The sequence below is a fragment of the Microcebus murinus genome, chromosome 16 (genome assembly GCF_040939455.1).
Source record: "Microcebus murinus isolate Inina chromosome 16, M.murinus_Inina_mat1.0, whole genome shotgun sequence".
Classification (NCBI taxonomy): Eukaryota; Metazoa; Chordata; class Mammalia; order Primates; family Cheirogaleidae; genus Microcebus; species Microcebus murinus.
Window position 1 is genome coordinate 12092110 of NC_134119.1, and position 22726 is coordinate 12114835.

Below are 22726 nucleotides of genomic sequence, written 5' to 3' on the forward strand. Positions count from 1 at the left end.
GGGCAAGAGTCTTGATCTAGAGCCCATGGGCCTGTGCTCAGTCCTGGCTCTGCCTTCCCTCCCTGCACAACCTTGAACAAATAACTCTATTTCCTGCAAAATGGGGGCATAGCAGTCACCGCCTCCTATTCCCCTGGCATGGGCATGCAGAAGGCACTTAATACATATTGCAGCATGTCCTTGTGTCCATATTCCATTGGAAACTCAGGCTTCATGTAGTTCCGACAACTTAGCATCCTGAGGTTTCCCCCATCTGATCTCACTGAATGGCTTCTTGCTTTCTAAAGTCAGGACCTAAATAGATCTGGATAGTAAAGGATAGTTAATTATTATAATTATTATAATAATTATTATTAGACCATCTGTCCTTAATGACTGTTTGTTAATAAAGACCATTGTGGGTGGGGAAAGAAGGCATTTCACAGCTTACTAAATATATACCATATAATGCATGAAATGTATAGCTATGCTTTGTAATAATATCTATTTTATAATAATAATAATCACAGCGGAGTATCAGGAGGGTGTTTGGCTGCGATGAATGGAGATGTGATGGAGATTTAGTTTTCTCAATAAATCCAGCAGTTGTGTTAGTTTCCCGTGGCTGCTGTAATAAATTGCCACATGCTTGGTGGCTTAGAACAGTACAGATTTATTATCTTACAATTGCGGAGGTTGCAGGTCTGAAACGGGTCTTGAGGGGGTGACAGCAAGGTGTCGGCACAGCTGTGTTCCCTCCGGAGGCTCCAGGGGAGAGTTCGTTTCCTGGCCTTCCAAGTTTCTGGGCCCTGCGTTCCTTGGCTTGTGGCCCCTTCCGTCTTCCAGCCCGCAGGGTGGCACCTTCCAGCCTTTCTCTGACTCAGACCCCCACTCTCCTGCCTCCCTCTTTTACTCTGAAGGGTCCTTGTGCTTACTCTCGGCCCACCTGGAGAATCCGGAACATCGCCCTCATTTCAAGAGTATTTCCATAATCCCTTCCGCAGAGTCCCTTTTGCCGTGGAAGGTGACATCCTCATAGGTTCAGTGGATGAAGATGTGGGTGTCTTTTGGGGGGGTCATCCTTCAGCCTGCCGCAGTTGCCAAGGGCTGCAGGGCCCTCTCCGAGAGCCCCCGATGTCTGCAGACCCGGGTCCCTACTGTTTTGCCATTCTTTCTGCAAGGTGTCCCTCCCTCCTCCTTGGCCCGGAAGGCCTGGCACTGTGCTGGCCCCTGGGACAAAGGGACCTTCCCACATGGAGCTCAGGGGAGACCACTTTAATGATGTGCCCCCATCATGAGTGGGGAGCCGGTGAGGCTGAGATTACAGGCCTGGGTCGAAGCAGGTGTGGCAGAAGGTCAGCGCCTGGACTCTGATGGCCTCGAGGTCAGATCCCAGCTCTGTCCACTTAGCTGTGTGCCCTGACGCTGCTGCTTTTGCCACTGAGAACCTTGCTCTCCTCTTCTGTAAACTGAGGCGAGGTTTTCCGGGAGGAGGCAATGCGTGGGAAGCATTGGGTACATAGCTGACACTCCCTAAATTTAAGACCCCAAGCTACAGCTGAGCGGCAAAAGCCTGTGCTCCTGCCACGGGCGTGCTGTTGGCAGCCTCTCACCGCCCGAATCCCCTCCCTGGGGCCTGGGCAGGCGCTGGGAAAAATAAACTGGAGGCAACCTCTGTGTCTGCACCTCCCTCCCCAGGCCCGTTCCCTGAATGCCACTATTTTTACATTCTCTCACTTTTGTGCATTGTTTCCCGACCCTCCTCCAAATACAATCCTTCACGAGCTAAGGGGGGGACTGCTCACCCGCCAGCCCCAGGAACAATTGTTTGGGGAGATGGAAAAAAAAGAGTTGGATTGAGGAAAAAACAAAATCTCTTGAAAGTCATTGTCTTCAGATGTCAAGTGTCAGCCCCGTGGAGAGGAGCCCACATTCCACCCATTGTCCTCCTGCAGACGGGCACGGGGACCCCAGGACGTCCCGCCGCCCCGCCCTGCATCCTGGCCTCCCCCCCACCCCCCCAGTGACTTGGTCCTCTTTGTCCGGGACATTCCGACGACGGGAAATACCACCCAAAGTGGGGCCTGTTCCCAGCCACCCCTGTCTCCATCACTCTGGGCTTTTCCTCCCAGCCGCCTGGCTGCGCCGGCCCAGCTGGCCGAGAGCTGGGGCGGTGGTCGGGGTTGAAGCGTGTACGGGGCTCCTGTTGCTCCTTGTCCCAACCCGTCAGAATCTCACCATACCCCTGCTGCGCAGAGGTACCTTTTTTTTTTTTTGGTGTAGCAGCTTAATGAGTTATAATTCACCTCCGACAATACCATTTACCCATTTCAAGTGTATAATTTAGTGGTTTTTAGTATATGCACAGAGTTTTGCGACTGTCACCACCATTTAATTTAAGGACATTGTCATCACTTCAAGGAGAAACTCCATGGCCATGAGCAGTCAGGTGCCATTTTTATATCCCCATTGCATAGACCCAGAGAGGCTGCCCAGGGTCATACAGCCAGCGAGTGGCTGAGCCACGATTTGAACCTAAAGTACTTGGCTCTAGAGTCCAGGTTCTTAACTTTGCTGTAATGCAGTGGTTCTCAGCCTCGGGGCATTTTCCCCCTGGGGAGCACTGGGCAATGTAGGGAGACTTTTTCAGTTGTGACAGCTGCTGAGGAGGAGGGCTGCTCCTGGCTTCCGGTGGGTAGGAGGCAGGGCAGCTGCTGAACGTCCTGCAGCACATGGGGCAGCCCTCACAGCAAGGAGTGATCTGCTCAGACTCAAGGTTCCAGTGCTGAGAATCCCTGCTGTGAGCCCACTCTGATGAGCCCATGCTTCGGTGGTGCTGGGGAAGCAGAGGAGTGGGGAGAGGCTGGGGTTTGAAGAGGAAGGATTTCAGACTGTTATGGGTGTAGGTGATGATAATGAAGGAGATACACTCTGTGGAGGAGATTCAGCAGGAAAAAGATCTGTGCTCCATTAGTGATGTCTGCTGTGGGCGAGGGTAAGGAGGAATTGAGAGGTTCCGTGTTTGCTGTGCCTTTGTCAGGGACAGGGTCAGGTGCCAGCAGGGCTAGACAGAAGATGAGTGCAGAGGCAGGTTGGGAGGTGGGAAATAGAGGCACACCCGCCCTGGGTACTCGGCTGTAGCCACTCGGCTACAGCCACCTGCAGCCCTGTGGACACTTGAGACCTATGTGTCAGTTTTTGCGAAAGAAGCTGGGGATTGGGATTTTAATGGAAAATCTGATATTCAAACTGAGGCCCAAATTTTCTCAAAGCCCTCTGAAGGCCAAACTAGACACGCCTGGGGGCCAGCAGCGCGAGACCTATGAGATGGGTCCGTAGTGCGCAGGAGGCGTTGCGTGGATTGTCGGGGAAGGAATGGCCGGGCGTTAGTGAATTCAGGAGCACTGCAGGCCGGGCCCCAGCCCCTGTGCTGGGCAAGGGGGAGAGTGTTGGCTTCCCCTGTGGGCCCCTCCCCCACCGTTGCATCAGGCCTCTCCATAACAGGTTGTTGCAACTTGTTTTTTGCTTCAGCTTCCTCTGTGGTGGGGGCTGGAGTAGGACTGGGTGAGAACTGGGCATGTTTTATCAAGGCCTAGAAGCTTGGGTGGGGGGCGGGGGTAGTCTACCTCAGATGACTGATTAATTAATCAACTCAACACATCCTTATCAAGGGCCTGCTATGAGCTGGGTCCAATCCTAGGCTCTAGGACACAGCCGTGACCTAGACAGACAAACATCATTGCTCCCCTGGTGGTGGCATTTGGGCGAGCCACATGGACAACGGACTGATAAATGGACACTGGTAATGTCTGCGGTGACAGGTGCTGTGAGGAAAACAGCAGGAACAGGGACAGACGTTGTAGATAGGGTTCCACAGAAGGAGTGAATGTGCCTCAGGGCCTTTGCACACACCGTTCTCTCTGCCTGGGATGCCGTTTCTTTAGACACCTGCAAAGCTGTTCCATCACTTTTGGTCCTGTGTCTGCTCAAACGCCATCTTCTCAGAGAGGCTTTTCCTGAACATCTCTTTGAAATAGGTCCCCACCCCGTCCCTCTGAGTTCCCTCATCCTGCTTTATTTTTCTTTGTAGCACTCATTCCTACTTGCCATTTTATTTTAAAATCAATTTATAGTCTGTCTCTGCTGCCACTGCTTCGTGAAGGTGGGGATCCGTCCATTCATGGCGGGCTGTTGGCTCCTAGCGTAGCACTCGGCACGCAGAAAGTGCGCGAGAAGCACTTGTCGAGCCAGAGGACAAACACGGGGATGAGTGAGGCTTTCGAGGCAGGGTCGTGGCTGTGTGCGCACCGCCAGCCTGGCGCACTCGAGGCCTTGGGTGACACTGTGGAGCGGCTAGTGCTTGGGTGGGCTTTCTCCCCACCCGCAGTCCCAGGCAACTTCCGGTCTCCTTCTGGCGTCCGGCCACCTGTCTGGCCCAGCCTCTGCCACTTCTTCCAGGAAGTCCTGGTACCTGCACAGTGCTCACCTGCATCGTCTCGCTTAGGCCTCAGCGCCCACCCCTTTCTTGCGGAGGGGGAAACTGACTCAGAGCAACGCGGCGGCTCGCTGAGGTCGCGTGGCCGCAGCGGGGCGGGCGGGCCGGGTGCAGGGCCGCGCCCCTGAGCGGTGCGTGGCGGAGCGTGGTGGATGTGGGGCTCTCCCAGGCCTCTCCTCGCACCTCCCCCCGGGAGGCTCGGAAGCAGGCAGTCTAGGACAGAGCTGTCTTCAGGACGAGAAAAACCAAATAACAATTTAAGTCAATATACTGCGGGAAAGATGTGAGTGTGCTTGGTGCTCAGTAGAAGCCCTCGGATGTGGTTGATCCGGTTTGGGAGATTTCCTTGGGACACAAAGCGGGTTCTGTCTGTCTCCCCCAGGGCTGGGACACCCGGGAGACACTGTCAGCTGGAGATAGGAATTGCTCTTTGAGCACTTGCCGGGCGCCAGGCACCATTCAGCGTGCTTGTTATTCTGTGTGCTAGCTGCTGTATTTCTCACTGTATTCCCGTGTACTCGTTTATACCCGTTTTGTGGAAGAGGAAACTGAGGCAGAGGGCGGATCCATAAGTAAAGCTGTTCCGGGTCATACAGCGAGTGAGCGGCAGCGCTGGGATTTGGGCCGCCGACGTAAATGCTTTGCGGCGTTCCGTTTTAGCCTCCCCGTAGCCCGTGGGGTCAGTAATTTTATGGTCCCTATCTGTGCTGCTGCTGAGGCAAAGAGACGTCACATCACTTGTCAAGGTCACAGAGCAGTAGGTGGCAGCGGCAGGATTGCGCCAGGCGGCAGGTTCGAGCCTCCGCGCTTTTGTCACGCTGGTGTCCTGCTTCCTTAGGGAGGGGCACCTTCCAGCCGTTGCAGTTTCCACAGGCAGGGAGACCTCCAGGAGAGCGGCGTCCGAGGGGACGGCGGCCGCATCCCAGGGGAGCGTTTGCGGGTTCCTGCAGGCGTGGCCTTGCTGTGAGACTGCCCCGTGTCTGCCCGGGGCCTGCTGTGCTTCCTCGGCCACCTCCCCTGACCTCAAGCCTTGCACCCTCAGGGATTTTTCCCATCGGCTCAGACGGATGTTGGTGTTTTAACGACCAGTGAGGCCACCCTGGGGCGCGCGAGTAGAACGTCTGTAGAGCGCCCAGCCTGCGTGGCCTCGGCGCCGCGCAGCCCCGCCTGTCCCTGGGAGTACACACGGCTGCTCGACGCGTGTTCCTGCCCGAGCTCGGGGGCCCTACACCCTCTTCCTTTGGAGGCTCCACTTCCATGCCCCAACGGCTCAGGGCACACAGCCCAGACTTTCCACGGCCAGCACCTGCGTCCTCTGCCTGATGGCTTTGCCTGGCCAGCGGAGCTGCTTTGTGACTCACAGGGAAGACGGGGAGGGCCAGGGATCAATTCCCACCCTCGCTGCCCTCAAACCAGGGCAGGGTTGGCGGGTAGGGCCCCCAGCTCCCTCGAGCCTGCCGGGGGCCTCAAGGGCCCGAGCCCCGGTTGCCCGCAGGGGTAACTTGCGTAATCTCGTGTCCTTTATGGGCTGCCTTCCCTTCCCTGCCCCGCTTCCCTTCTCCCCACCGTGTTTCCCGGGAGCGCCTCCCAGATAAACTACTTGCAGTGAGTTCCGGCCTCGGGTTCTGGCCAGCCCCAGGCCGGTCGCGGTAGACCCGCTGGGACGCGGCCACAGCGCGCGCTCCCTGCGTTCTCTCGCACAGAGCTGCGCGCGGAGCTGGCCGGTACTCGTGCTTTGTAGACATCTAAATCCAGATTTATTATTAATAATTTTGACAGCGCAGTTTTCTTTTTGTATCTGGAGCCAATGCACGTGTTTTTTAAAGGCCGTCAGTGCTTTTGTGGGTCCGAGGAGCGGTGCCTCCTGTGCCCAGGGGAGGGGCCCGCTCTTAGCTCGTTCAGGGCAGCATGGAGCTGAAAGCCTGCCCCTTCGGTGGCCATTTATGGAGGACTTGCTGGCACCTCCTGTGAGCCTGGCTGGGTCCTGGGTGGGGGCTCCCGCCGTGGGGCGGAGGGAACCGTGGCGGCCACGCGCTGTTTACGAGCCGTGTCGAGTGTAACCCTCACGGCAGCACTTTGCAAGGTGGCTCCGCTGCACAGGTGTCACGGCCGAGCCAAGTGAGGGGCACAGGCCAGGCTGTCTGACTCCAGAGCTCACTGTGGTCGTTCATGCCCCCAAAAAGGGGAGCTCCCAGCACACCTCATGGCGTCGTTCCGAAGGAGAAACAAGCGCATCCTCAGTTGCTGAACCCATCGTTAGTGAGCATCTGCGTGTGCCGGGCGCTGTCCAGGCCTGGGGGTGCAGGGTGGTGCTGTGCGAATGAGCCACTGCCCTCCTGGGCTGGCATCGCAGGGGGCAGACGGACAGCAAGCGAGGGAACAGCTCCGTGCAGGGGGACTGCAGTGCTGGAGGGGGTTGGCGAGGGATAAGATGACGTGCAGGGGAAGGGTGGGCAGATGGGGTGGCGGGGCCGGCCTCTCAGAAGTGACATTTGATTCTAGGTGGGAATGGGATGAGGGAGGGGCCCTGCACACACCTGGAGAAAGAGTCTTCCAGGAGAAGGGAAGAGCATGCACGGAGGCCCCCAGGTGGATGGTGCCTGGTATGTTCCTGGAACGGGATGGAGTGTCAATGTGTCAATCGCAGGTTATTTCTTATGCATACAGGAAGAAATTAGCCCGTTAGAGATACAATACAATGTAACATATCTGCGCTGTTTGCTATTTAACAACACGATATCCGTACACGCGTACACATGTGTATTTCACAGTGTGCTGTACCAGGTAAAGGATTTAAGTTGTAAACTTAAAGTTTACAGTTGTAAAAGGAACATGGTCGTCTTTCCTCACTCCTCCCAGAGGCTGCCTGTGACCGAATGTGTAACCTTCCCTGGAGATGGTCTCAGATCGGAAATGTGGGCCTTTTGGGAAAGCCCACATTGGTTCCGAGCCAGTGACTCTCTGCTTCTGGCCCCTGGCACAGGCGTGACGTGGGGCGGGGGTGCGTGGTGAGAACAGCGGAGGGAGGCTTTAAATCTCAGCCTGCGGTGGGGGGACTCTAGGTGGGGACCCCAGGCGCCGGGCCAGTGTGGGGGCCGCCGGGCTGCCAGAGTCAGCACAGAGGAGGGCGGTCGGCCCAGGGCTCTGCTGCAGAGGGAAGGTCCCCTGGCCTCCTGTCTGCCTGGTCCTCGCCCGCCGCGGGCGCTGGCTGCTCCGAGGGGCGCGCACTGGGGGAGAAGGCAGGCCGAGCCCCTCGGTGCTGAGGTGTAGTGATGACTGGGGTGGGCAGGACAGAGCCGGGTGCATTTAGTACCTCATCCTCTCCAAAAAGAAAAAAAAATGCAAAACATACATTTACGTTTAAAATGTGACTTTTGATTGAAAAGTGGTATCTTCATTGTAGAAAGGAAGAAACAGGACAATTGAAATCCATTATAATTCCACTGTCAATTAGGATCAGGTTCAGTAGCTTGTGATAAAACCCACACGACACTGCCTTAAATGAGATGGACGTTCACTTCTTTCTTCCGTAGTTGTCGCCAACCCAGGGCAGGTACCTTGGCCCCACTGCTGTTAGGGATGTGTGCTGCTCTACCTTCCTCTACACGTGGCATCCACCTCACGCTACAAGACGGCTGCTTGACCTCCAGGCATCGCATTTGTGATCCAATTAGTAGGAAGAGGGAATAGCAGAGACTCCCTGCTCATTTCTCTGCCTACCCCAAGGATATTTCCAAGATCTTATACATAGTATATCCACTATCCCTACTAGCCTGAACTTAGTCATATGGCCAGTGTGACTGGGAGATCCAGTCTGTATTCTCAAATCTGGAGTTCTATTTCTAAAGGAAAAGAACAGAACAGATATTGAGGGACTGCTAGTAATCTTGGCCACATGCCTACATAGGTTAGGGTATTTCCTTCCATACTTCTTTTTCTGTGCTTATGAAGAGATAATTTATTTAATCAAAAATGAGATCATATGTTGCCTATTCTTCGGTAACTTGATTTTTTCTTAGTTAAGGGCACATCAGCAGCCATTCTCCATGCCATCAGATGGACTTGTGCAGACCATTTTTAGTGTGATAGTCCTTTGTCAAATGGTAATTTATTTAAGAAAACCCCTTGTGATGGAATTATAAACACTGAAGTTAAATTTTCATGCCATTTGAGAGATTTAATTTTTTCTGTAGGATAAATGCCTAGAGCTTGAATTGATGGAGCATAGGACTTGGGCATTTGAAGGGGTCTTGGGCAATTGGGGGCTCCCCAAATTCTGGACTCTGGAGGGCTGCTCAGGGCTATTTTATTATTATTACTTGGATTCCAAGGCCCTTGCCATTCCATGACACTTTGCTTTGGACCTCTGGCCATTCAGACCACATTGGTGTTGGGATACTCAAGACACCCCCTTTTCTTTGTTCTTTCTGTGGTCTGGGGATGCCCTACTCCCCACCCCCCTTTCGCTCCCAGCCCGTCCCCTGGCACTCTCAGGTTTCGCCATATGTCTGGTGAGGTCAGCCCAGCCAAGGCTGGGGGCGGGGGGGGGGTGTCCTTGGGGGCAGCTTGGGGCTCCTCCCACCTCCCCCCAGATCAGGTTGCCAGTGTCAGCCTCAGGGAGTGACTTCAAGGCCTCTTTCTGTCCTTTTTATCTCTAGGGAGCCCTTCATCCTCCCAAGGCTGTGGCCACAGGTTCCAGACAGATGGCAGCTCCCCGCGGACACGCCTAAGGGCAGCTGCTACCTGTTTTGAAGGCTGACGCGGTTTGTTGTCCACAGCCACTCACTGATGGTGTGGATTGGGGACTTGTTTCCAGGACAAACCGCCTGGGTTCAAGGCCTAGCCCCAGCACTTACTGCCTGCGTGGCTTTAGAGAAACTCTTCGCCGTGCTGGGGCTCAGTTCCCGCCTCTGTAGAATGGGCACAGCAGTAACAGTTTGGGGATTAAAACACCCTGAGCAGCACCTGCACATCACGAGCCCCAAAGGTGGTAGGTGTGGTAATAATAATACAAATATGTTATTATTCTAGTGGCTTCTCCCAACTCTGTACCAGCTTATTCCGGGAGGCTGTTCTGGGCTCCCTCCCTCGCTCCCACTCTTCCTCCACACACTCTCGTGAGCACCTGTTATGTGCCAGGCCCTTTTCCAGGCGCCGAGCAGACAGCCATGAATAAAGCCGTCTCCTGCGCCGAGGGAGCTAGCGCTTTAGTGGGAGAGATGGCGCGGACCGCCAGATCTGCACGTCCTTAACTGAAGCGCGCACAGCCATGGTGCTAACTTCCTCGAGGGCACCGGGGTTCAGACGGCTGTGAGGGCAGAGAGATCCGCCTTTACGTGGGTCCCAGGGGTGGCGCGTGCAAAGGGTGGTCTCCTGCTGCCGGCTGAATGTCTTGGGGGGAAGCTTTACAGGCAGAGAAGAGTCAGGGCAAAGGCGTGGGGAGGGGGCGGGCTTGGTGTGCTCACGAAACAGAGGAGACCATGGAAGGGGTTGGCTTTTGTCTAAGTTTTAACAAGAGCCTCTTCTAAGGCAAGGGTTTCTCAACCTTGGCGCTGTCGATGTTTGGGGCCAGATACGTCTCTGTGGGGCTGTCCTGTCCTGTGCATTGGGGAATGTTTAGCAGCATCCTTGGCCTCTGCCCACAAGGTGCCCTTCTCAGTTGTGACAAAGAACATGTCTCCAGACATTGCTGGAAGTCTTCTGGGGGGAAAATTACCCCCAGGTTGAGAATTACTGGGCTCAGGCGAGGTGGGGCAGGGGCAAGTCTGGCCTGACATCAGGAGACCTGGTTCTGATCTGTGTTTTGTCACCAACTTGCTGTTTGACTACTGTTGCACACTCTGGGTTCCTTGGTCGAAGAGGAGATTGCTGGAGATGGCAAACTCACAATCCTACTACCTCTCTCCCTCCCAAGTCTGTGGCAGACATCACTAATCAATCATGCCTTCCTGCTAAGCCCAGAGCTCTGGGCACCGTGGACATACTCGGGCCAGGAACCCAGTGATGTCTCCTGGTCCCAGCAGCAAGCAACAATCAGACAGTCCTGGGTTCAAGTTCTGCTCTGTTGGTTTCTGGCTGGGTGACCTCTCTAACAGAGGTCTCAGAGGTTACTCAACGTCTGAAACTCAGTTTTTCTCATCTATAGAATGGGACCAAAATACCTCCCCTGAAAGCTGATGGTGGGGATTGAAATGAACTTATGATGGGAGTTTGCAGGTATCAGCGAATGTTTGTTGCATGAACGAATGAGAGTGTGTGTCTTGTTTTGGGGTGTGGAGTAGTGGGTGCCGTCATCCACTGCTGACTAGAGTGTAGGTTGGAACAGTCACGTTGGAGGCATTTGGCATTAACCAGTCAACTTGAACATGTCCTTAATCTAGAGCCAATCATTGCACACCTAGAGGAACTTAACATTAGAGCCCCAGAAGACCTGGATATACAGGGGGAATTCCTTCTCGTATGCCCCAGAAGACCGGGGTGTACACTTGGAGGAGCTTGAACACCTGAGCTCCAGGAAAGCTACGTATCACCTAGGGGAGTTGCACAATTGTACCCCGTAGACATAGGTGTGCACCTGGAAGAACTAATACCTGAGCCCCCGTGCACCTGTTCATTGTAGCATTGTTTGCAGTCAGGACATTGAAACAACTTATGTCTGCAGCGTGATGCGATATAATTTTAACTACTGAGCAAGAAAATGAACAACTTGAGGTCTGTCTTGGTGTGCATTCCCCAAGAGGCACATCCTGAGACTGACTCCAGGGCAAGTGGTTTTCTTGGGTCACCCCAGAAAGCACCAATAGGAGAGTGGGTGGGTGAGGCAGGGAAGAGATGGCAGCCACCAAGAAAGGTGTGTCCTCAAGCAGGTGACCACACGGGCCGCTGGAGCTTAATCCCACTGTGATACCTGGGGAAATAGCATCCCTCGTGTGCCTCAGTTTCCTTGTCTGTATTTGCATGCCAGCCCCTGCTGGTCCCTGCAGAGGCTGCTCCCAGGTGGCCTTAACTTCTTCAACACATCCAGCCTGCCCTGCACGTGAGAGCGAGTCCTCAGGCCAAGAGATGCAGGTGCAGGTGCTGGCCGCTGGGGGTGGATCTGGGTAAGGATGAGGTCTGGATGGCAGGTCCTGCCCAGTGTACGTTATCAGCACGGATAAATGTGGAAGATGCAATGTCAAGTGAGAAAATCAAGTTGCTGAAAGCATGCCACTTATAGAAATGTAAACAGGTAAAACAGTATTCTCTGTTGCTTATAGATGCATGAGGGTGGCAGGTGGGCAGAGGCATGCGTGGGAATAAGGAGCCCCACGTCCAGGGAGGTGGGTCGCTTGCAGGGAGGGAAGGTGTCCAGGTGGCTCGCCTCTCTCTGTAATGATCCTTCCTGCCTTTTCCTACCTTGAGGTTTGATATCTGCATGGTAATGGGATAACTGAACTAATCTCAAGTGCACACATACGGGGCTTTGCATATGCATGACCTGAGTAGCCATGGCGGGGAGGAAGATATACAATGTTTCCAGCACTGCCAGGAGCCCTCCCTTATGCCCCTTACCAGTCTGCACCACCCCCACACTTGATGAATTTCATTTTGCAAATGGTTTCAAGCAAATTTGACATAAGATTTGCCAAAGGTGGGTAGTGATGAGTTTGTGGGTGTTTGTTATATTTTTCGCTGTCCTTTTCTGTATCCTTGATGTGTTTCATCATCATCCTCATAGCAAGAAGAGCAGGTTTGGGCAGATGTGGGGACAAGTGGTCCAGGCACAGACAAAGCTTCTTAGTTTGGAAGGAGTTTTCCCAGGCAGTCCTGGAAATCCTGAGAACAGCCTTGTGTCTATAGGAGGTTTCCAAGATGAGAGCTGCTTTTGACCTGAGCGTTTCAAAGCTGTCAAGCCTTGGACAAAGCGTCGCCCTGGAGGGTCCCTTTAACCAGCCCTGCCAGCACAGAGGACATCGGTGCTGCCTGGAAAAGCCGGTCGTGCCTTGGGCAGCACGAGGGCTGGGCCCAGAGCCCCTGCCTGCCCATTCTTTCCGGGTCACAAGCTGCCCATGGTGCCTGTCTCGCTGGCTTGTTTGCAGTTCCTCCGTGGGTGGCCCGAGCCTCCCATTGTTGCATCACAATAGCGGTGGCCAAGCTCGTGTGAAGAAATCGGGACAGGAAGCCCCGATCTAGGCCAGCCGAGAACTCCTGGCTTCCTGCCCTCCCTGGCTGTGCTGGGCGAGGCTGCCTTCATCTCCCTCCAATCTGGGGAGGCTGGGAACCCGACTTCCCGTCTATATGCCAGGCCCTGCTAAAACATCCTCTAGGAACGCCTGTCCCTGTCCCTTGCACCCATTGTCCTTCCAAAAGCAAGATCAGCAAACTTCCCAGGGGCCTGAGTCGAAGCTCCTGCTGTGTGTCAGGCACTGTGCTGGGCACATTCCATACCGTCCTTTGAGTTTTGAGCGCCTGCTCTGTGCCAGGCACTACTTTTGGCCCTGAGAGCACAGCTGTGAACAAGACAGGCAAGGTCCCTCCTTTCGTGGAGCTTCCACTCACTTTATCCTATGAGGTTCTGAAACGTAGGCACAGTATTATGTGATCCCTGTATGTGGGGAGAATAAACTAAGACTCAGAGAGGCTAGTACACTTTCCTGAGGTCACAGCAGGAAGGAGGAAGATTTATGAGTTTAAAGCTTGACCTCTGTTGTCGGACTGGGGGGTTAAGGTTTCATCCCAGCCATGCTTCCTTATGTTGGCCTTTCCCTTGGGAGCTGGTGTAGATCACTTAAGCTCAATTTTCTCATCTGGCAAATGGGCTCCTAATGCAAGATGGGAAGGTAGAAAGTGCATGAAGGCAAGGAGCGCCTCTTGGAGGAGGTGACATTTGAGCTAAGGCCTGGTAGGTGAGAAGGAGCCTGCCGAGGGCAGGACGGGGAGCATCCCGCAGGGACAACATGCGCAAAAGCCCTGAGGCAGGAGTATGTTTGGCAGGGAGATGGGATCTAGAATGAGGATGCAGCTGAAGATTATTGAGGTGCCAGGGGGTGGCATGCTGGGAAGGGAGATCGGAGAGGTTAACAAGGACAAGGCCATGGAGGCCTGATGGGCTGGGGAAGGGTTGGGTTTTAAGTGCAGTGGGAGCCCTGGAGAGCTTAAGGCCATGGATCGACAGGACCTGGTGTACGTATTTAAAAGCATCCCTCTGGCTGTGTGTGTGGGGAATAGACTTTTGGGAGGGCGAGGGGGACCAGGAGGAGGTGACAGTGTAGTCTAGGCAGGAGGAGGGCGGTTTGGACTGGCAGGTGGCCACCGAGGTGGGCAGAAGTGGTTGCATTGCTCAGGCGAAGCGGACGGATGGGAAATGGAGTGTGGGAGGAGAGTGGCCCAGGACGACTGGCATTTTGTCCGCCGCCCCTGGGAGGCAGAGGCGCTGTTAGTCCTGCGGGGAGGAGCTCGGGTGGCGTGGGTTTGGAGGGAAGATCAGGAATTAGATGTTGGAGGGTTAAGTCTGTGGTGCACCTCGGGCGTCCGGGTGGAGAGAAGTCTGGATTTCAGGAGGGGTCCAGCCTGGGGGTATGAACTTGGGGGTCGTCACCAAAAAGATGGGATTCAGAGCTCCGAGACTGGCTGGGATGTCCTGACTCTGCGTAGACAGAGACAAAGCTGCCTTCCTCGGTGTCCCCTCTCTGTGACCCGCCATGTGGAATGCCACTGCGGAGCGGGGGACACCTCTCCAGTGACAGGAAAGGATCCGACAGCCGTCCACGGAGGGCTGGCCTCCTCCCTGCCCACCTGCCCCTGCCTCCCCGACCCTGGCACAGTCCCAGCTGTCTCCGCCATCTCTAGGCATTCACTCAGAGATCTCTCCAGACAAGCGTGGTCGGATGAGACACGCTCTTAATTAACCTGCACCCGGGCCCCCTCCGGACGCCTCACGCTGTAATCAGTCTTGGCAGGGCCGGTGACCGGCAGGCCCACAGCTCACCGTGGCCCTGCAGCTGAGACAGGCCCGTGGATTCCTTTCCCAGGGGTCTCCATGTGGCGGTTGCCACGTTAGCCTGGGGTCAGGCCCCACGTCCCAGAGTTGGGGCAAACCAGGCAGAGGATGCTGCAGGCGGCTGGCCTCAGTGTCCCTCAGGTGCCGACTCTGATGTCTCTCCCCTCCCCTGCATCCATCCTGTCAACTCAGCCTGTCCGCGGGTCACCCCCTGGCAGCTCCTCCCTCTGCCGCTCTGTCCCACCCACACCACTCCAGGGCAGCCCCCATCTCCCAGCGGCCCCCTGCACCCCTCCGCGCTGGTCTCCCCACCCCACTTTCATGCTCAACCCCTAAAATCCAGTTCCTCTTAATTACAGAGGCTCTTCCACGGATGCTTACAAACCAGGAGACTGCTTTAAAAATCCTAACTTCTGGCTTCACTAAAAAAAAAAAAAAAAAAGTCAGAACCTCTGGCGATCCTGGGCTGTGTTTCCACTTGGCCCGGCTCAGATGGGGGCACTGAAGGCGCCACGGCCCCGGCACGTGTGCCCTTTTATTGTCGTCCTCCTCTGCGTCTCGCAGAGGAGAGAAATGCGTTGTCTGTGCCGGGGCCCCAGAAAGAGTGGCAAGCAGCACCATAGGGCGTTCACGCGGCCGGATCCCGGGCGTCTGTCGGAAGGAACGAGGATGCCCCCCATGGAGTGATCTGGAAAGATCTCTGAGCTTTATTATGTGGAAAAAGCAGGTGCAGGGCATCCTGTGTATACAACTTTTTTTTTTTTGGTGTATGAAAAGAGGAGAACATGGGAATAGATGCGTATGTGTGCGTACACATATTCGCGCGCATTTGCGCTTGCACAGATTCTCTGGGAGGATACCCAAGACACTAGTAGCTGTGGTTCCCGTGGGGAGTGGGGGCAAGCAGAGAGACTTTTGGGTTTTTGACATTTTATATTTTTGACTTTTGAGCCATATTCACGTGTTATTATTCAGAAGTTGTGAAACAATTTTTAGAGGGTAAATGAGTGGCAGTCTGAGAGGTCGCCCTGGCGATGAAGCGGGTGCGAGTGGTGCATCTCGGGGTCGCGGCTCCTGGGCGCAGGGCTCCGAGCTGTTGTCCTCCGTCTGCTCAGGGCCCAGCACGGGGCCCGGTGCGGTGGGCGCTCTGGAAGCATCTGGCGACTGAGGGGGAGCGGGGGACCTTCCAGTGTGTTTGGCGTGTAAGCAGAGCGAGTTTTCCTCGCTCCCTGCACGTCCTGGACCGTGGCACCTCCCAGGTCCTAGCTGCTTTGAACTGGTGGCCCTTCGGTGGGGCTGTCCTTGCACGCTTCAGAGGCTGCACACTCACCTGTCCGCTCTCTCCGCAGGCGTTCCTGCATCGCATCCGGCAGAACGTGGCGGACTCCGTGGAGAAGGGCCTCACGGAGGACAACGTCAAGGTGTGGACGCTTGGGCCGGGCCCTTTCCGCATCCTCCCTGCTGCTTTGTGCCTCGCTCTTCCGGGCCGTGCTCAGAGGGTGCGAGGGGCGGGGGATGGGGGGGTCTGCTGCTGCCTCTGCCGCACCCCAGCTTGCTCCCTGCACCCCTCCTGGGGGCTCTCCATGCTGTGAGCACACTGCATGGGGGGTCAGGAGGAATCTGCCCCAGCCCGCTTCCCAGTTCCCGTTTCCTCTCCTCACCCAGGGTGACCACCCTGTCGTCCAGCCTCCTCGTGCCAGGCCCTGGCATGGAGCCCGTGGAAAATCCCTTCCCAAGTGCCCCTGGGAGCCTGGCGCTCCCACCCCCGCTGCTGGCAGCCCCGCCCTGCCCCCGCACCGGGCATCCAGTGTCAAGCCAGGGCTGATGAGTAATTGGGTCCCGCTTCGCCTTGGCCGTGGCTCTGGGAGCTTGAGGAGGACATCAATAGGCCTTCTGTGTGCATGGCCGAGCCCAGCCTGGCTCCCGGGGCCTGCCTTTCTCGGTGACCTCACTCTCTGAGCTGCATTTCAGTTCTCGGGCTCTGAGGTCTGGGTCCAAGGGGAGATGGGGAGACTAGGGCGGGGCGAGTGTCCACAGTGCCCAGCATTTACAGCATGCAAAGGACCTGGCCGAGGAAGATGCTCCCCCCAGGTTCCTGGATAATCCAGACAGTAACCTTGCAACATTGACAATTCTAAGCCCAATTTTTTGCCTAAGAAAGCTGAGGCGTGGAGATGCAAAGGGTCTTGCTGAGGGTCCCTGCATGGCTGGTGTGGGGGTGGGGTGTGTGTACCCTGGGACCTAAGGTCTTTATGCATTCATTCATTCATTCATTCACTAATTCACTTACCAAACATTTACTGAGCACCTATTGTTTATTTATTACATTCATTTACTACATTCTATTATAATTTAAAAATTATTTATTATGATTTTAAACTTGAATGTATTAAAGTTTTCCCAAAAAGTTGCCTTTTTAATGAGGTGTAACTCTCATACAGTATAGAGTGCAAATCCTAAGCACTGAGCATGCTACTTTTTCCCATATGAACACACTCATGTAACATGACCCAAATGAAGGCAGAGAACATTTCCTGCCCCCAGCTGCACCCTCTGTGTCCCTGCATAGTCCTCTCTCCCTGAAGATAGTCACTGGCTTCCAGTATCACCAATTAGTTTTGCCTGTTCTTGAAATAACATCAAAGTGTGCTCTTATGGGTCCAGTGCCTTTTGCTCCTGGTATGAGATTTGCCCATGTCATTGCGTGTAGCTGTGGCTCGTGCTTGTTCTGTTGCTGTGTAGTATTCCATGGTATGAATGTATTGCATGCAGTTCACATACCCATTCTCCTGTGGCTGCACATTGGAGTTATTTCCAGTTTGGGGCTGTTAGCATCATTCTTGCGCGTGTCTTTTGGGGGCGCACAGGCTCTCTTTCTTTTTGGCTATACACTTGGGAGACAGATATTTAATATTTGTTTTGAAATTTTGCAGCCATCCCTTGAAGTAAATATAACAACAGTGTATCACATGTGCTTTTAACATAAGTTGATTCAACCATGTGAGCTGGAAAAAATGAGAGAGAAAAATAACCAAGCAGCCTGGGTGACTCTTGCGGCCGCTTCACGTGGGGCGCACTCCAGGGCGAGGCCGCTCACACCCTGCAGTACTGAGCAGCGGGCTCCAGCCCCTTGTCCTCCCTGCCCACATAGACCATCCCCCTCTGCGGATTTTCTGGTGCATTCGAAGGGCCCATGAGCTTGGTCTTCATTCCTTCAGGTCTTGGCTCACGTGTCACCTTCTCAGAGTGACCGTCCCTGGTATTGAAATTTGTAAGCTTCTCCTTCTGATCCATCCTGGGACTCCTTGTTATATTTTTGTCTTTAGTGCATCTTCCCTTCTTAAAAAGTCTATTTTATTTATTTGTTGTCTGTCTCCTTGCACTAGAATGTCACTTTCATGGGAGCAGGGACGCGTCTGTTCCCTGCTGTATCCTCAGGGGCTCTACCAGTGCCTGGCATGTAGTAGGTGCTCAGTAAATGCTTGCTGAATGGGTGAAAAACTGGTCACTGTATTCATTCTATTATATTTGAATTTTGAACCACGTGTCTTCTTCAAAAATGAAAGAATGTACTTGTTAAAAAAAAAAAGAAAGAAAGAAAAAGGAAGAATTTATGCAATTTGCAAGAACCTAAGGTAAAAAGAAAGCCTTCCCTAGTTTTCCCCAGAGGTCCCCAGAATTTTCAGCTTGTATCATCACCAGAGAGTCTCTGGTTCTACCAGCATAGCTTGGAGTGGCCTTTTTTTGTGTTATTTTATGCAAATAGGCCCAAACTGGAACCCTGTTTGACATCTGATTTTCCCCCACACTTTACAATATATACTGCAGATCACTGTAGGATTCCATATCCATGTATACAGATGTACAGATTCTTCTTACAGGCTGAATAGTATTCTAATGTGTGGAATTCGTTTAACTTTTAACTTAACTAAGTCTCTGCTGGTGGACATTTGCTTGTTTTCAGTCTTTTGCTACTTTGGATAAGGCTGCAGTGTATGCACCTGGCCAACCACTAAGTTCTCCACCTTGGCACTGTTGACGCTTTGAGTGTGATGATTCTTTGTTTGGGGGCTGTCCTGTGCATTGCTGAAAGCTTAGCAGCATCTCTGGCCTCTGTCTGTGAAATACCAGTAGCACTTTCCCCTCTTCCCACCAATTTATGGCAACCAAAACTGTCCCTAGGCATTGCCAAATGTTCCCTGGGGGGCAAAATTGCCCCTAACTGGAAATGAGTGATTGAAAGGTTAAATTCTTTTTTTTTTTTTTTTTTTTGAGGCTAGAGTCTTGCTCTGTCACCCTGAGTAGAGTGCAAGTGACGTCAGTTTAGCTCACAGCAACCTCAAACTCCTGGGCTCAAGGGATCCTCCTGCCTCAGTCTCCCGAGTAGCTGGGACTACAGGATGCGCTACCATGCCCGGCTAATTTTTTCTGTATATTTTTAGTTGTCCAGCTAATTTCTTTCTATTTTTTAAGTAGAGATGGAGTCTCGCTCTTGCTGAGGCTGGTCTTACATTCCTGAGCTCAAGCAATCCTCATGCCTCAGCCTCCCAGAGTGCTAGAGTAATAGGCATGAGCCACTGTGCCTGGCCCAAAAGGTTAAATTCTAAAATGTAGAATTGCTGGATCAAAATTTGATTGATGTGGGCAAACTTACAGATTTTAAACTTTTAGATTGATATGGGCAAACAGGCAATCTCATATATTATTTGTGGGAGTATACACAATGTATTTCAGACATCTTTCCTTGTATGTTCTTGTACCATATCATTTTAGCAGTTGCATGAAAGTACGTTCATTGTTTTAAAAATCAGTCCTGTGGCTGGACACACCAGTTGTGCTGAATGTCTGCACACTGAGTGTGAAGTTTAGTTCTGCTGCTTACTGGACAGTGGGACCTTGGGAATGTTACTTCTTTTATCCGAGCCTTAGTTCTTCATCTGTAAATTGGGGATAATATAATAATAGTTTCTACCTCATAGACTTCAAGTGAGGATTAGATGCCATAAATGCACATAAAGTTCTTAGCACAGGATTAATCACTAATCCTGATTAGTAAATGTTGGCAATGTTTTGTTATAATGATTATTTTTTTTTTTTGAGACAGAGTCTCGCTTTGTTGCCCAGGCTAGAGTGAGTGCCGTGGCGTCAGCCTAGCTCACAGCAACCTCAATCTCCTGGGCTCGAGTGATCCTTCTGCCTCAGCCTCCCGGGTAGCTGGGACTACAGGCATGCGCCACCATGCCCGGCTAATTTTTTATATATATATCAGTTGGCCAATTAATTTCTTTCTATTTATAGTAGAGACGGGGTCTCGCTCTTGCTCAGGCTGGTTTTGAACTCCTGACCTTGAGCAATCCGCCCGCCTCGGCCTCCCAAGAGCTAGGATTACAGGCGTGAGCCACAGCGCCCGGCCTATAATGATTATTTTTATTAGCAGTAAGCTGGTTCCAGTGTTTGAGAGTGCCTGTTTTACCACAATTCCACCTGCACTGGGGGTTAGATATTTTTTTAATGCTCAGCTTTGCTGTCCCTCTGTCTTTCGATTAATGCTATCCTCGGCCTCGCTCTTTCAGATCCTGTTCTCCAACATCGAAGACATCCTGGAAGTTCATAAGGATTTCTTGGCTGCCTTGGAGTACTGTTTACACCCGGAGCCTCAGTCTCAGCACGAACTTGGGAACGTTTTCTTGAGATTTGTGAGTACGGTGCCGCAGCCCAGGTGGACTCTGTGTTTTTTGAGAAGTAGGCCTCCCCGGGTTCCTGCCCCACCCGCCCCTGACCAGCTTCCCCTGGAGCCTGTCTGGGAGGGGGACCAGCCGTGGTGGGCAGGTGGGCCCCGCAGACCGGGCATTTCTAGCACCTTCCTGTCCCTCACTTGCACACAGAATGTGGCCCCCGCTGAGTGACCGCATCCTGGGGTCCTGGACCTCCTGGCCTGGCGGGGCCCCTCTGCCACAGAATGGCCAACAGAATAGCAAGTGGTTGAGAGGGTGCGCTTGGCGTCAGACAGACCCGGGTTTGGGTCCAGCCACCCACTGGCCAGCACGGCGGCTCCGATCCTTGGGCGCCCGACTGGTTGGAGAGTCTCCCCTCGGGATTCCTGCCTGCCCTGCAGCTGTGGGTGGCGGGCTGCAGGAGGGAAGGCGACCGCCTGTCCGTGCCCTCTGCTCTGCGCCGCCTGGGCCCTCCTCGTGGGGAGGGCAAACTCCTCCGCCTCTCTGAGCCTCAGTTTCTTCCTCTGATTGAGAAGTAGGGATGGTCATGCCTCCAGGCCCCTAGGCTGGTGGGAAGACTGGGAAGTGAAGCAGAGAAGTGCTGAGCACGGAAGAAGGCTCCTCGACGAGGGGCGGCTGTCCCCCAGCAGATGTTGGGAAATGTTTGGAGACATTTTTGGTTGTCACAACCCTAGGGGGAGGGGTGCTACTGGCTTCTAGTAGGTAGAGGCCAAGGATGCCACCAAATACCCTACACTGCACAGGACACCCCCATGATGGAGAAGTATCTGACCTCACATGTCAGCAGTGCCGAGGTGGAGAAACTTTGACTTATGGTGAGCACTTGGTCGATGCTAGCTCTTACCACCATGACCATCATCGTCACCATCATCAACTCTAACTCACTTCTCGGGATCACATCTCAGTGGTCAGAGTCTAGGGTGACAGAGCCTGTGTGGCTCTGTCCTCAGGGTTACAGCCTAGTGGGCAGTCTCATATGGTCAGAGGGGAGGCACTGCTGGCCAGGCTGCTAAGCTACTCAGTAATTGTTTTACTCTCAGCAAGTTGTTCCAACTGGTCTGTGCCTCAGTGTCCTCGCCTGTGAAATGGGTATAAACTCCCGATGTTGTGGTGAGGATTGAGTGAGGTGCCAGGAGAGAGCTCAGAACAGCTCCTGGCACGTGCTAAGTGCTCCGTAAATGTCAGATGTTATCTTCCGGTTCATGTAGTGGACACTTCTCCGTGTTTGAAAAGGACGGATAAGAGCACGTGATGGGGCACAGGTAGGGCGGGTGCCAGGGAGGTGTTGGGTTGTGGCCCACGTTGGGTTGAGAGGGCCCTTCGGCTGCTGGGAGGGAGCGCCGGTGTGCAGGGGAGGGAGGCAGCGGGGAGACCAGCTGAGAGCCCACCCTGCCAAGTCCCACATGGTGCCTCGGACCAGCAAGGTGGCAGTGGAGGTGGCGAGAGGGGCGAGTGGCCACAGGGCTCAGTGAACAAGTTTGCATAGGAACATGGAAAGAGTGGGAAGGACGGCCTCCCCTTCGGGTTCGGAGGAAAGAGCGAGGGCTTGTTTCTGGAGCCAACAGCCGACGATCAAACCCTGTTCTGCTGCTGACCCCGGGCAAGTCACCTCACCTCTTGGGGCCTCAGTCTCCAACGTTGTAAAATGGAGGTAATGACAGTACCTGCCAGGAGGCGGGAATGAGCGGCCCAGCACTGAGCTGGTACTGCACGATTATCAGCTGTGGGCATTTTCCCAGCCGGCGCACCAGGGCAGGCTTTCCGGGGAGGCGGCCTTGGGGCTTTGCAGCTTCCTCGTGGCCAAGCCAGGGTTCTTCACTGCGTTGATCACACACTAAGTTTGTGGCCTTTGCTGCACCTGGCACCCCTTGCATTATTATTTGTTAAATCCTTTAAAAAATTGATTCACTTTAAAACACCTTAAATAAACTTATTTAAAAAGGGGGATTTGCATCATTAGAAATGGCAAATGAATGTCTCTGCTATAAATAGAAGGTAATCATAAAAATAAATGCGGTAGAAACCAAACGGTGTTACCGCATTCTGTCTAGAAACTCGGGCCCACCTGTGCCTCCCAGCCGAGGCCTGTCTTTTTGATCGAAAGGGAGATTCATGAGTGTGAACTGGTACAAATGCCACATCACTCCTCGCTGAGGCCCTGCTTGGGCTAAGCGGAACAATTGAAAAGGAGGCAGCTTTCTTAGCGTGTGATTCAGTGTTTTTTAATTTAAAAGCTAAAATCATCAGCCCCTTCCCTGGCTCACGGAGGACTGTGCCGCCTCCTGCACCCCGCTGTCTCGGGAGTTTTAGAGGCAGCCCCTGCCGGAGCTTGGGCTTCTGGAAGCCGGAGATTTGTGCGCAGGTGGCCGCGTGGAAGCAGCGGGAGGGGAGGCTGCACAGCTCTACCCTGACCTCCGAGACCCTGCTGGAAGGGTCTCTGGAGCCAGGGTGGCCCTTCCGCTCATGCACGTTGTGGCGAGGGGGCGAGGCCTTTGCACCCATGCTGCGCGGTCACTGGATGTGGGCTGTCCCCAGGCT

At 53.8% G+C, this 22726-nt stretch overlaps 1 protein-coding gene across 1 annotated transcript in view; it reads left to right on the top strand.

The window, feature by feature from the left end:
* Positions 1–22726, top strand: part of PREX1 (phosphatidylinositol-3,4,5-trisphosphate dependent Rac exchange factor 1) — a 170646-nt gene that overhangs the window by 54348 nt on the left and 93572 nt on the right. The window contains exons 2-3 of the mRNA XM_020282061.2: positions 15803–15874; positions 20027–20149. Coding sequence (XP_020137650.2) covers positions 15803–15874; positions 20027–20149 — 195 coding nt within the window. The remainder of the gene's footprint in view (positions 1–15802; positions 15875–20026; positions 20150–22726) is intronic.